The sequence below is a fragment of the Sinohyriopsis cumingii genome, chromosome 15 (genome assembly GCF_028554795.1).
Source record: "Sinohyriopsis cumingii isolate HCF-2022 chromosome 15, ASM2855479v2, whole genome shotgun sequence".
Lineage (NCBI taxonomy): Eukaryota > Metazoa > Mollusca > Bivalvia > Unionida > Unionidae > Sinohyriopsis > Sinohyriopsis cumingii.
Genome location: NC_142975.1, coordinates 136,422,518 through 136,436,433, shown reverse-complemented (window position 1 = coordinate 136,436,433; position 13,916 = coordinate 136,422,518). Strand labels below are relative to the sequence as shown.

Below are 13,916 nucleotides of genomic sequence, written 5' to 3'. Positions count from 1 at the left end.
GTTCATAGTAAGAGGCATGGTAAATATAATGTACTCCACCTGTGAACATAATAACTCCACCATATAAAAAAATATTTTTATTAAAAACTTTTGAATGTTTGAGTTTCTCATGAATGTCTGAGATGATTTCATTACTTAGCGATTAAAAGCAGTCAAATGAGGGAAAAAATGGACTTATAATAGATTACTACAGATTATATTCTGCCAGTTGAGTTTTAGTCATTTGAGGAACTTCTGTTTTATGTTGAAACTGTATTTGCAGTGAGGAGCTGGGGACGATAGAGAAGTGGTCAGAGTTGCCACAGGTAGTGATTGCTGTGGTGGGAAATACTGGGGATGGAAAATCCAGCCTGATGAATGCAATACTGGGACACAGTAGTATCCTACCAACCTCGGGGATCCGTGCCTGCACAGCTGTCGTTGTAGAAGTTGTTCAGAACAGTGGAAGCCTGTATGAGGGCTGTATTGAGTTCCTAACGAAGGAGGTAAGAAACGTGGGATACATAGATTTTGTTGGATTCCCAGGATGTAGGGTTCTTATGGTGTAATATGAATTGACTGTTCTTCATGGAATACCAGTTCCTGCTAATTTAATGCCCCAAAAAGCAATCTCTGGAATCAGTATTACCTCTTGCCCAATCTAAATATTTAAATGCCAATAAAAATGTTGTTTTATTAGCAGTAATACATCAGCTGTTATTATTACATTGATATCTCTTTTCTGGTGCTAGTCCCTAGTCCAAGATGAAAATGTCCTAGACCAATTAGTAATTGTCGGTTTAGAACAAAGTCCTAGTCTGAGGTACTGGTAATCTGCACTTCTCTCCAGGTACTCAAGATTTTCCTAATTAGATATTGCCATTATTTTAATCAATCGTATCCATCTCTGTGTTGTAGTGGACCTTTTCTGTACAGTCCTTGCATTTATTTTTAATTTTCAGTGCCCCCATTTTGTCATTTTGTTGAAAGTATTGTACATAAAGCTGTCAAAATTTTAGGAAACGTCTACCTGGTACCTATTTCCTACATTTGGTTACCCTGGTACACTATCAAATGGAAATTGAATTGGCTATGAGTAAGCAAGGCTAGGGTAACTCTAATATGCTTTGAAGAATTACATTTGACCCAGAGATCAAATCGATTTTTTGTGTGTGCACCATACCCTGTATTACATTGATAACATCCTGTAAAGAATTATTGGTTTTTATGTAAAGTAAAAAAAAAAACTAATCTTGCATATATTACCTTATTTTAATGTTAGTGCACATTTTATACGAGTAAAGGTGTTTAGAAAGAGGAAAAATTTTACCATTTTGTAAGATATTTTTAAAAATTTTGACTCGTGCACGTTGCCTAAAATTAAGTAATGAATTAAGTGGGTAAGGTACGTAATCCAAACTGGAAGATGCATAGTCAGTATGAAGAAAGTAGCACAGATACTTTGTGGCATCGTTCTGAAGGCCCAAAAATATGTTAAACTGAAAATGTATGTAAATTTTTGACCAAAATACGGACATCATATAACAAATTCATAACGTTTCAAACACTAGATATGTAATTTTAATAGAACTGAACACCAGTTTACAAGTTAAAACTTCTGGACTGCTACTTTGCTGATTTTCATCACCAACCTATCTTGTTATAAATACAACCTAAGTGTTATTACTTATAGTCTCCGATTTTAATTTACTACTCAATGTTTAGGAACAAATCTGCATGAAATTGAAACAATGGATAGTAACATGCATTTTGCGTTTTTGATTCACCTGGATTGTGCTTCAATTTTTCCAAATTATTAAACATATGAGCAAATTTTATTACATTTTAAATGTCTTTTTTTATTTACCTGTAAATATTTATTAATACCTTTTATTTATTATAAGATATTATAAAAAAATGTTTCAATTTTTGACATTTTTGCAATTTCCCCTTTCTTGAGAAAATTATTGATTTTTAAAAATCAGAAATTTTGACCAGTTATATTTAGATTTAAAATTTTGGACAGCTCCTGGCATAATATCTTAGGGTTTATGGGGGGGAAAATATAAATATATAAAAACGAGATCATGATAATTTTAAAAAAATAATATTACTTGTTGAAAATGCATTTTTAAAATACCTTAAGCAAAGCTAGCTACCACTCCAGTGGCCTAGTGGTTAGAGCATCCACCTCGGATGCAGAAGGTTGCGGGTTAAAACAATGGCCAAGTCATCCCAGAGACTTATAAAAATGGCACTAGCAGCTGCCTCACTAGGTGTTCAGCATTAAGAGGTTAGTGTCAGGACTGGTTGGCCTGGTGTCAGGATAACGTGACTGGGTGGGACATCATGCTACATGTCTGTGGCATGATGCCACAGTGCTAGACATCACTGTAAACTGTAACATTGCAGACATCGTAGCAATATGATGGAAAAATAGTTAAAACCACATTGAAAAACCAAAACACACACACACACATAAGCATATCTACCAGCAGTTGCACAACACAAGCCTTAAACTGTAATCATTATTCAGTCTCACTTGCTTCTGATGTCTTTGATCTGAACTTGGAAACTTTTTTAACTTTTTTAAAGGGTATCCAGTTGTACATTTTATTATAAGGGTTATTATCAATGGCCGAATACTGCATACCCATTGGCAGCATTAATTGTACACGCCATAACAGTACCCTGTGGACAATTATAGCATAGCGAGGTTTCTTCAGTGGTGTACAAAGGGTAAAAGGCACATGGGGCCAGTGACATAAATGGTGCCCAGGGCAACAATGATGGCCCACAGGGCCAGAATACAGAGTCCAAGGCTCAAAGCTGGAGGAGGGTTCTTAATAAATTGATTTATTTATGGACTGTTTGTTTACAAAAATATAGCAACTTAAAGATGATATATTTCTGAGCTTTAATCACTGCAAACTGCTCAATGATGCTAAATGCTAGTGGTTGTCTGACAGATTCGAATGATTGATGTCTGTTTTAACTGATTTTGCCCAGGCAGTTGTATTCATCAATGTCTGGATCCCTCTTACATGCTCCCCCCACCCCACCTCCTTTCATACTCTACTGGGTTTCACTCTACTGATTGGAGGAGGAAATTTTCGCCATGGCCTGGAGACTGGTGCCAGGAAAGGGAATTGCAATGTAATAATAGTAGGTAGCAATGGACAGATAGGGAAAGAGGGTTATTGACCCAGCAAGGAACTACCTGGCCAGGTCTGTTTTCAACAGGTAATGCTGGGTAACTGTCCAGTATATATATATATATATATATATATATATATATATATATATATATATATATATATATATATATATATATATATATATATATATATATATATATATATATATATATATGAATGAGGGATGTCTGTATTGGCTTGGAGAAAACTTGTGACACCATACCATAGGACAGCAAAATACATAAACTATTCAATCTACGCATTAAGGAATGACCTGTGTAATTTTAAATCCAGTTTTATGTAAGATAGAAATTAAGGTAGGCAGCACCCTTCTTGCAAGATATCCACCAGGTACAGGTGTACCTCAGGGCATCATGTTGTCAGACTCCCTGTTTGACATCAAAATTAACAGCATACTGACAATCTAGGAGTTAACTGCTCATTAATGTTGATGACATTTTGATTTGATATTGATCAAAATAAATGCACATCATTGGACATTAACTACAGATAAAATTAAATATATGATATAGTGTTTAGAAACAAACACCAAATCTCATGTACTCAGAAACCAAATTTCACTTGGCTTTTTTCATGTGTATACATTCTCATTCAGAAGAACTGAAATCAAAGTTGGAAATACTGGAAATTCACCTCCATTGTTATGAAAACCCACATAATTTTATTTATCTTGGCTAAATCAAAAGGTGCATAAAATGTCATATAAGAAATTTTTTGTCGAAACATACTTTCAGTGCTTGCTTCCAAGTCAGGTCCTACTGCAAACAATATAGACCCAGATCTGCCATCACACAATGTGCCAGTAAATCAGGCATCATCATATCACAGGTCCATTTTTGTAATGTTTTACAAAAAAGTTAAGGGATGGGAAATGCCAGCTCTTGGCCACAGGAGAAATTTTAATGGTATATTGATCCATTCACTATGTTTCATATTTGTATATTACAGGAATGGTACAGTGAACTTGAAAGATTGATAAAGGACCTGACATCGTCTGATGGAAACTTGAGGAAGAATCCACCCGAACCAGGATCAGATCAGTATGTGTCGTACTGCAAAGTAAAAGCAGTCTATGGCAAGATTGACAAATTTGAAGTTCTTGCAGGAATTAACAAAGTGACATCTCACCTTGGTCAGAAACAAAATGTGAAATGCAAGCAGGTTAGTTTTAAGTGTCTTAATGTGTTGTCATCTGTTTGTGTGTGTGTGTGTGTGTGTGTGTGTGTGTGTGTGTGTGTTTGTGTGTATATATGTGTGTGTGTGTGTGCATGTTCGTACATCAATAACTCCAGAGTTGAATGTTTCTCATGTGTGAGAATTGACATATGTGATCATTGATCCTGACACATGTCTAGACTGGGATGCCTAAAAGATGCCCTATAGTCTTTCCCTGCCCATAGCAAATTAGTAATTTGATCATAACATACATTGAGATCCCCACCCTATTACCATATATACACCTACTGAAAAGACAAGTACATGCAACTTATATTGACCTTAGGGACTCTCCCTATCCTCAAGGACTCAGAGTATGGGTCATGACTTTGAAACTATTGAGATACCTCATCTTATGACAGTATAATCAATTACTGGGAATGAAAAGATAAATGTGTACATGCAGCTGACTTGAACTTCAGCGTCTGTACCTTATCCCAGGAACTTTGCCCCAGGTTGTAATTGGGGACTGTTGACATCCCCACCCAATAACCTTATATTCACATATTGAGAAGTTAGAAATGAGTTTATTCATGCAGCTAAAATTGGCCCCAGAGACCATTCATAGCCACAGTTGGCCTCAGATGCATAGCTTGAAAACTCTTCTTATGGTGTCTAGTTGGGCCAAAATAAAATCAGTGTTACTAGCATGCCAAACATGATAGTCATGGCAGTCAGCTTCAGAATCTTGTGACTACTCCTCCTGAATAGTTAGTCATATTAACATATGTTTTTACTAAATGACTTTTTATGATATCTGGTTGGTCCTAAATAAAAATTGTGCAGCTCAGACATATAATGTAGCTGCCCATGGTGGCTGTCTTGAAAATCTTGTTTTCACTGCAAAAGAATAGATAGTCATATCATCATGAGACTTTTACTGAATGAAGTCTAGTTTGTTGTAAATGAAGATGGTGCTGATCTGACTTCCAATATGGCCACCAAATGGCCATCTTGAAAATCATGTCACTTCTCTTAGTTGGTTCCTCATATTGATATTGTGCTTTCACAAAAAAGACTTCCCATAATGTCTAATTGGTACTAAATAGAAATGGTGTCTATCTTATAATGTCTAATTGGTACTAAATAGAAATGGTGTCTGTCTTATATCCAGTATGGTCACTATGTCAGTCACCTCCAAAAATGGAAAGTCATATCAACATCAGATATTCCAACTAAGTCTTTTTTTTATGATGTCCTGTTGGGCCTAAATGAAAATGGTGCCAGTCTGATATCCAGTATATCCACAACAGCAGCTAATTTCAAAATCTTGTTATTGCTTATTATAAATGGTATTATCTTGAATTTCAGGAAAAAAATTCAGCCTTTAGAGCATCAGACCATTTGTTGTGTTAAATTTCATACATTCTGCTAAGTCTTTGCATAACTTTTATTTAGCTGTGTTCCTTTTTATTTAATTTGTGGGTTTTGAGTACCCTGCTAAATGAAGTGATGCTTATTCATTTTCATTCCAGAGTTAGGGTAAGTGTGAGTTTGTTTCAGTTTTATTTCCTTGTGTTTCCATTATGCATTTTGGAAAACCTCCAAATGTGGGTAAATGCAGATGTAAAAGGGCGGCTTGGTACGCAACACCTGCATATCATGCACTGCATGTGTATGCATGGACAGCTGTCCTTTTTGTTGCCTTTGACCTAATGAGGTATGAGAATTTGAGGAAGGTTGCCATGTCTTTAGGGATAGGAAGACATGACCTGCTGCTTCTTCAGCACTGCAAGATCCCCACTGTTCCAAGGAGGGATCTAGGGCACTTCCCGATTTAGGGATGTCACTGGCTTCCGTGAGGGGTTATGGTAGCACAAATTGCCAATCTCCAAAAATGGGGGATCACTGGCACATGAAGGAAGTTGTCAGCTCCCATGAGGGGGGAATTCTCAACATGGTGGAGCGAGTCACCATCACCCAGTCGCATGTACTGCTTTCCTGTGTAAGGGAAGCAAAGTTTTCATTTTACTTGTTTAGAGCAGTTTTTGTATATCTGGCATAAGGTGAAGCATTTTATGTTTATCAGCCTGACTGCTACCAATTTGATTTCTTACAATAATTTCCATTGGCTAGTATCTACAGTTACCAAACTTTGTGAATGGCTTGGGTTTGGGGTAATAATGAACTTCATTGATTTCAGGCTGAAAAGTCAGTGTAGCTTTGACAAAAAGAAGGAAAAGGGTTTCCACACAATAACTTCAGTTCTCCATCATCTGCAATTACAGATTGCATTTGGTATAAGAGAGAACCATATCAATTTCAGGTTCAAAAGGCCAAAGGTCAAGGCCACTGAGTGAAAGAAAAAGAATGGTTTCTGTACAATAACTACAGTTCTCCATCTTTTATGGTTACCAGATTTTGAGGATGGTTTGCACTTAATGTAAGAAAGAGCCATATAGATATTGGAGTCAAAAGGTGAAGGTCACTGTAACTGAAAGAATAAAATAATAGTTTCTGCTTAATGAAATTGTTTCTGTATGACCTACCTCAACCAGACTTTGCAGATGGTCTGCACTTGGCATAAGGTAGAAGGCTGTTGATTTGAAAAGATGAAAAGTCTTGGTCACAAAGAAAAAAATTATTGCCACGTAATAACATTAGTTCTACGTGACAAGCCTGGCACAAACTGTCAGGATAGCTTGCACTTAGGGTAAGGAAGAAGCCTGTCGATTTGGGGTGAAAAGATCAAATTGCAAAGTCACTGTGAAATAAGATATATGGCTTTTGTGCATAAATTTCAAATATCTATATAGAGGACTAAAAAGCATGGGGCAGAAGTATAATGTGTTGTTCATGATGTTCTTCTTAAATTGAGGGCATTTAATTTGTCAGAGTCAAGTTCCCCGAAGAAAGACCCCCTCCCCAATAAAGTAGCCAAGTATCTCAATGGGCACCAGATCACCAGGCACTGGTTGCCAGGTAATGTTTCAAATGACAGTCATTGGTCACTGAAAACCAGGCAACAGGTAGCATGTCAAGTGACAGATTGTGTTGGTTACCAAGAACGGGAACCAGTTTGATACCCTTCCTTTCCCTATGTTAACTATTCAGTCCCTATGGGGAATGGGTTTCCATTTTGACTTGTCTGAGGGGAACGGTTTGGGTTCACACTCAATAATTTTCAATATTCCCTTTCAACTCCTATTTGGCTTGGTTAATTAGCCATGTATTCCTTTACTTCAAGGACACCATGGATGACTTTGCCATGACTTTATGGATCACTGGACTGCGCATTTCATGCATCATTGTTGCCCCCTCAGACCTCGAGGGAAGGGGAGTGTGATAGTCATTTGCTTCCTCCTGTACCAAGAGGAAGTCATCAATCCCTTTTTTTCTGGGAGAGAGGAAACAAGAAGCTTATTGTGTACTTTATGAGTGGAGACTGGATGATGAACCATCAATTGTGAAGACTCCTTCTCCAAGGAGGGAGATAGAATATTCCTGTCTTAACCATGGTCAATTTTGACTGACTCAGATGAGTTCCCTAAAGAAAACAGTTAATGTAAGGACATGTTTTTGTAGGGTCTCCATCTTTGTCCTATCTGTCAATAATGGAGGAGGAAATGTCAATCTTTTACAATGCCTCCTTTCCCCAGATCTGTGTCCAAAACCTGTTGGATCATCGGACACTAGAGTCCTCTCCAGTTTGGAAAGGTTGTCTTTAGCACAGCCCAGATTGGACCTTCTATTACTCAGTCACTTAGTGATTGTGAGAAAACTAACTCAGAAGTTGTCTTAATACCAAGAGGTGGTTAGACAGCAGAAGGGATGGTCAGTCTACTTTGGCTCCTGGTTTCCACCTCCAGTTATAGAGCCCATTCACCATCCTAGACTCTAAAACCTATCACTTTGGTCTTGGGTGCTTCCCAAGTGGTCATTTTGGCAGAGACCTGGACCCATATCTGGATTAAGTCTCTTGAGACTTTGGAACAGAAAAGCTTGGACACAAGCTACTATAGCCTCCATGCCAATCTTTTTTCAGCTCCTCCTTCAGTCTTTTGATTGAGGAATTGCCATCTCAGCTGCTTTGCAGGGTTGTTGGTATGGGTCTTTTCCGCAGCAAAGGAAGATAACCAGCTTCATTTCTAGGACCATTTACCTCATTCAAAAACCCCCATTCGGTTCCACCAGTCCCTGCTGGCGTCCTAATGGGAAGTGGTGTACACCAGTCTAAGGTAGGATGCAGTAGGTAAGGTGACAAATATTCAGTGTTTGGAGATTTTATTCCTGGATCTTTCTAGTTTAAGAAAGAAGGATGAAGTTCTCCATTGTACAATTTTCTTCTGGAAAAATGTTTCAGAATAGAGACATCTACCCAGTCAGGAACACAAAAAACTGGGTGGTATCTAGAGATCTCCAGGATGTCTTCACTTCCCCATCATCCCATCCCATGTTCAGGCTGTTAAGAAAGCTTATTTTCTTTCATGAAATTTAAAGTCCATCGGATCAGGGCAATTTCTGCATCTTTGTCTTTTCTTAAGAATTCTTCCTTGGATGATGTCATTAAAGCTGTAACCTGAAGGTCTCTTTTCACCTTCTCATCATTTTATCTTTGATCACTGTCACACAAGAACAAAAGTATTTATGAATTAGGCCCAGATGTGTTGGCCCAGCAAGTGTTCAGGTCATCATCCAGTCTGCAGATGAGCATCCTACTGACAGCAGATGCTAAGGTCCCCTGACAGCTTAAACTCATTAACCCCTGGTGCCATATTTGCATGTTAGGAGATAGTACCCTACTTTTCAGCTCTGTAGCATCAAGGTCATTTAAGATACCCCAAAATTGGTAGTATTGCAGTAAAGTAGACAGACGTAGCTTGACAAGGATACCAGATAATCTGTACTTTCTACGCACATTACAAAATGCAGAGGGAAAAACATATTTCTTTAGACCTGATTTTGTTACACCAAAAATTCGCCTGTTGTCGGAATTGGATTTTGTGTCCAGACTGTAGAGTTTTTGGCCTCAGTTATAAGGCAGACCGGTTTGATTTGCACACAGACAAGTGAACCTTTGCAAAACATAGCGTAAGTTGGGGATTTCAAGTAAAAAGTGGGCAGGACATGAAAATGATGAGCCCAATATGCAAAAAAAAAAAACTCCAACTTTTACCCTTCAGCATGTCCACAAGCGAAATAGTCAATCAGAAATGACATTTCTAACACAACTAGGCATGAGGCCAAATGGAAATCAAAGGGAAATATTGTATTAAATGTGAACCTAAACTGCTTTGCTGCAGGTTCACACATGCCAACCCCCAAGAGAGGTATAAGCATGATTTATTACTAATATAAGTGGCAAAAAAGTATAATTTGAACATAAAAAGAGTAATCTGTATAATGCATGCCATAATTACAGAAAACTGTATGAAAAACATACCTATTTATTTTATTTGATGTACATTTAATTTTGCTACTTACCTGGATCTGCAGTTAAAATTTTTTTCACAAATTGCCTAAATCCATGTGGATTAGTAGTAAGGACAAGTACAAGAGTATAGACACAAAAGAAATGGATAAATTATTTATGAATAACACTTATTTTAACTAGGCTACATGTCTACAATAACTTTCGTGAATGGTCGTAAAGTCCACAAATGATGACTGTTGTAGTATGCTTGACCTGCCATGGTTCGTCCCTTAACAATGGTCTGGTGCAACATGTAACAAAATCCCTCTCCTCTAACATTTTTTCAGTTATATAACATCCAACAGTCATATTGATACAGTCTGTATTTTTATGATACCTGGCACCATTTATTTTCAATATAGTATTTAGTATCAAAATAGAATAACTCTATGATATGTGGTGTCATATTCAAGAATCCCATCTGTTTCAAGTAAAATTAATGCAAAAATTACTGTACTTACATACATGGTCAATTTTTATTAGATTTTTTCAGTGTTATTAAATAACAAAGATTTTCTTTGTATTTAAATATTTCAGTGAAAAATTTCATTCTGTATAGTTGTCCATTTCATTCATTTTTCCTAAGATGTAGCTCATATTTCCGTAGCGCATGTTTTGGTAACCAAGTTTTTGTGTTGCCTTTTGCCGTGACAAAAATATCTGCCTTGAGTTTCCCACTAATAAAAAAAATGGGTCTAGTAAACAAACATGCGAACAGTGACCCTGACTTGAAAAGCTAATACTCGCTTCAGGGCCACAAACTTGAGGCAAAAATGGCATTAGTTAAACCAGGCATTTTTATATTGTGCTTTCTTTTATTTGAATTGTAGTACGTATTTATATTTTATTTTGTTGAATATTTCTTAATCGGTACTGTCGACAAAAGGTACTGACTGAGATAATCTCATCAGGATCTCAAAACAAGCATGTTTAAATCGTGAGAATAATGGCGCATGAATCTTGGACAGGCATGATGTTAGGACAGTCTAGCTTTAAATACCAGCATTGATTCTTAAAGAAAGGATGTGTCCTCCCTTATATTATTATATAGTACTTGTATGACAAGTAAATTGTAAACAGCTATACGAGCCCCTGTGATGATGAATAAATGCACACATGACACAAGCCTTGAACTGTAATTGTTATTCTTTGTCTCGATCTGAACTTGGAATACTTTTTTATAATGGGCACCTGGTTGCTATTTTATTACCTGAGTTATTATTAATGGGCGGGTACCTGTGTACCCAGGTACCCTGCAATTTATTTTAGCCTTCAGCAGTCATGAATAATTATTAGTTTGCCTTGTTATTCTTTAAGTTTCGAATTCATCTGAAACAGCATTTGCAGTCACATGCAATAATTTTTATTAGTAAAAATGAAAAGACTATTGAGAATACTCGCTTACAATCAACAAATTAACACAGTAACATGGTTTGTAATTGCCCCTCCCCCATGCTAATTATCTTCACCAAGCAGCATGTTCAGCATCTGTAATACATTCCAAACGTGTTCCATGTCTATAATGAAGTACTTTACTCATCATTTAATAACCACTTTCACACTAAGTTTCTTCTTTGAATTGTATCTTGTCTGCTTTGGTCGATTTGAAAGCTACACTACCAGTGTGTTACACAGTGAAATATGTTACACTGAACTCTCATTGGTGGTTATTGCTCGTTTCAGTCCAAGTTAAACAATAACGACCAATCAGATATTAATGTAGCTTATTCCCTGTGTGACAGACAGGAAGTATTAGCAAAGCAACAGAGAAACTTCATGCAAAAGTCATTAGTCCTTTGCATCTGCAGGTAGTAAAATGTGATAAATTTTGTTTTGTATTCATCCCCATTCTCATACCTGGATTTGCTCCAGACAAGATTTTCTTTATTTCTTCTGTTTTGAAAGTAACATCTGTCTTCAAGTTTAAGTAAGACGTGAAATTGGTGATGTTTTCAAAGCATTGATGCTGTGGAAGACAAAGGGCCTGGTAGCTGAAGTGAGTTAAACGGAGTCACCATTAAATGGCCAAAACGTTGAATAAAATTCACTGACAACCAAGAGATTGTTTGTTTGAAAGTATTTTTTTATATTGTCATTGATGATAATTGCATATAAATATATGATAACTATAGATCTGTAATCGGCATACTGGAAATACATCCAGTATGTCAAGAAACATAAAATGGTACCACCTACCTTCCAGAGATGGAAAGACCATCAAGTTCATATGTGTATCAATATGTATTGTATCGCAGGCTGTGTATCATGAATTGTATCGATATGTGGTATAGGTGTAGCGTTTCACCCCTAGGTAAAACAGTTGCTGATAAACGATTTCATTTGAGAAATGTTTTGTTTTTATTAGGCCAAAAAGTTCCGTTTAGAAGTGGAGAGGTATATAGAAACTCAGGAACCGCAAAGTGGAGGCCAGTTCTGGCCAATAGTCAAACGTGTCCAGCTTCGACTTCCTAATTGCGATGTCTGCAGGACAGGAGCTGTTCTTGTTGATCTTCCAGGGGTTCGGGATTCAAACGCTGCCAGGGATAAGATTGCCAGAGATGTAAGACTGATTTATTTGCTCCATCACAACGGTGGTAGGGAGGGGCTTATTGTATTACCCCCATCCATCCATTCTTCAGACCTTGGTAACCTTTGGCATTTAGATCATTCTAGGTATCTTTGCTCCATGAACACATTTCTTGTTTGTGTAATCTTTCTTCTTTTAGCTCACTTGGCCATATAGGATGGCCTCACATCTCATTTTTCCAACAACATTTTGCTTGTTACCACTCTTGATTCTTTAGTTTTAAATCGGTTTTGATCACACTTGGAGTGACATGCTCAGTAATGAGCAAAGGTTATGCATATTAATCGAGGTGATCTTGCATTAGATTGTCTTACCCTTATATCACTCATGGGGCCATATTTCTGATCCATTTCAACTTAAGATATTAACTCTTCAAAATCTTAAAAAAGTTCACTAGGTAGGTAATTTTGGATCTGATTAGTTTGTATTGTTTCTACTCTGCATACCATCGCTGTGATCCAGTTTTGATAAGACTAGATCAGACGATAATAATATGTGATTATATCTTAAAGCTATTGGATGAGTTCAGTAATAAGCAAGTGTCATGCACATCAATGCAGTGATCTTGCATTTGAATGACTCAGTTTTGAAGCTCTATTTTGGTCCAGTTTTGATCACACTTTAAATGTTTGTTTATATCTTCAAAATCTTGGATAAATTTGATAATAAGTAAGATGCATGCATATTAATGAGGTGATCTTGCATCTGATTGGCTGAGCTTTACCACAGTTAAGGCTTCATTTAGGCGGTTTATTGGATGTGGATTGCAGGAGTCACTTGTCCTTGTGATCATTTTATTCACCACAGGAGACATCTCTCTACTTCAGTACATACACTGTTACTATGAAATAAATGGTATCAGGAACTTAATATTAAAAAAGTAAAAATTGTGAAAATATTAAATTTGGGGCAAAGCATGGATTTTAACCCTTTTGATGCAGGACCATTTGGATAAATAAAGGATTATGTTTGTAACTCGTGAAGTTGCACATCAGACCTACTCCTTGATTTCTTTGAAGAAAAATGTAACTTATATTTGGAAGAAGAATTAATAGTATCCCTGCAATTTCCTTGCATACTAAGCAGTCTGTTTTAGTCAAACCTCTATTTCTAGAGAGCCACTCAAGGGGTCTGCATGAGGTGGTCTCTAGGGTCTCAAAATACCTCAAATCCACCCCTCAAACTGACTACTCCAATGCTTTTTGGAACCTGACCACTCAGAGCCCTGAGCACATTATACATTGCAGCAGTAGACATATACGAAACTGTAGTCCAGTGATAGGCGCTGTGAAGAAAACGGTTAAGGTGTGAAATTCGATAAGTAACTATACAAGTTTGTTGTTGTATAGTACTAAAGAAATTTTCATTCTTTTGACTGTAAAGCCAATTCTGATGGTTTTAGTTGTGCGTCATCTGTTCACATTTGTTCTTTGCAACTTTTTTCTTCTCCAAAACCTCTTCACAAATGTGCACCTGATTTTGTAGGGAGCATCTGACCTGCAAA

The 13,916-nt window shown here is 36.9% G+C and overlaps 1 protein-coding gene across 1 annotated transcript in view; it reads left to right on the top strand.

Moving 5' to 3' along the window:
• Positions 1-13,916, top strand: part of LOC149782856 (uncharacterized) — a 233,243-nt gene that overhangs the window by 119,118 nt on the left and 100,209 nt on the right. The window contains exons 14-16 of the mRNA XM_089934391.1: positions 263-485; positions 4,146-4,358; positions 12,191-12,385. Coding sequence (XP_089790517.1) covers positions 263-485; positions 4,146-4,358; positions 12,191-12,385 — 631 coding nt within the window. The remainder of the gene's footprint in view (positions 1-262; positions 486-4,145; positions 4,359-12,190; positions 12,386-13,916) is intronic.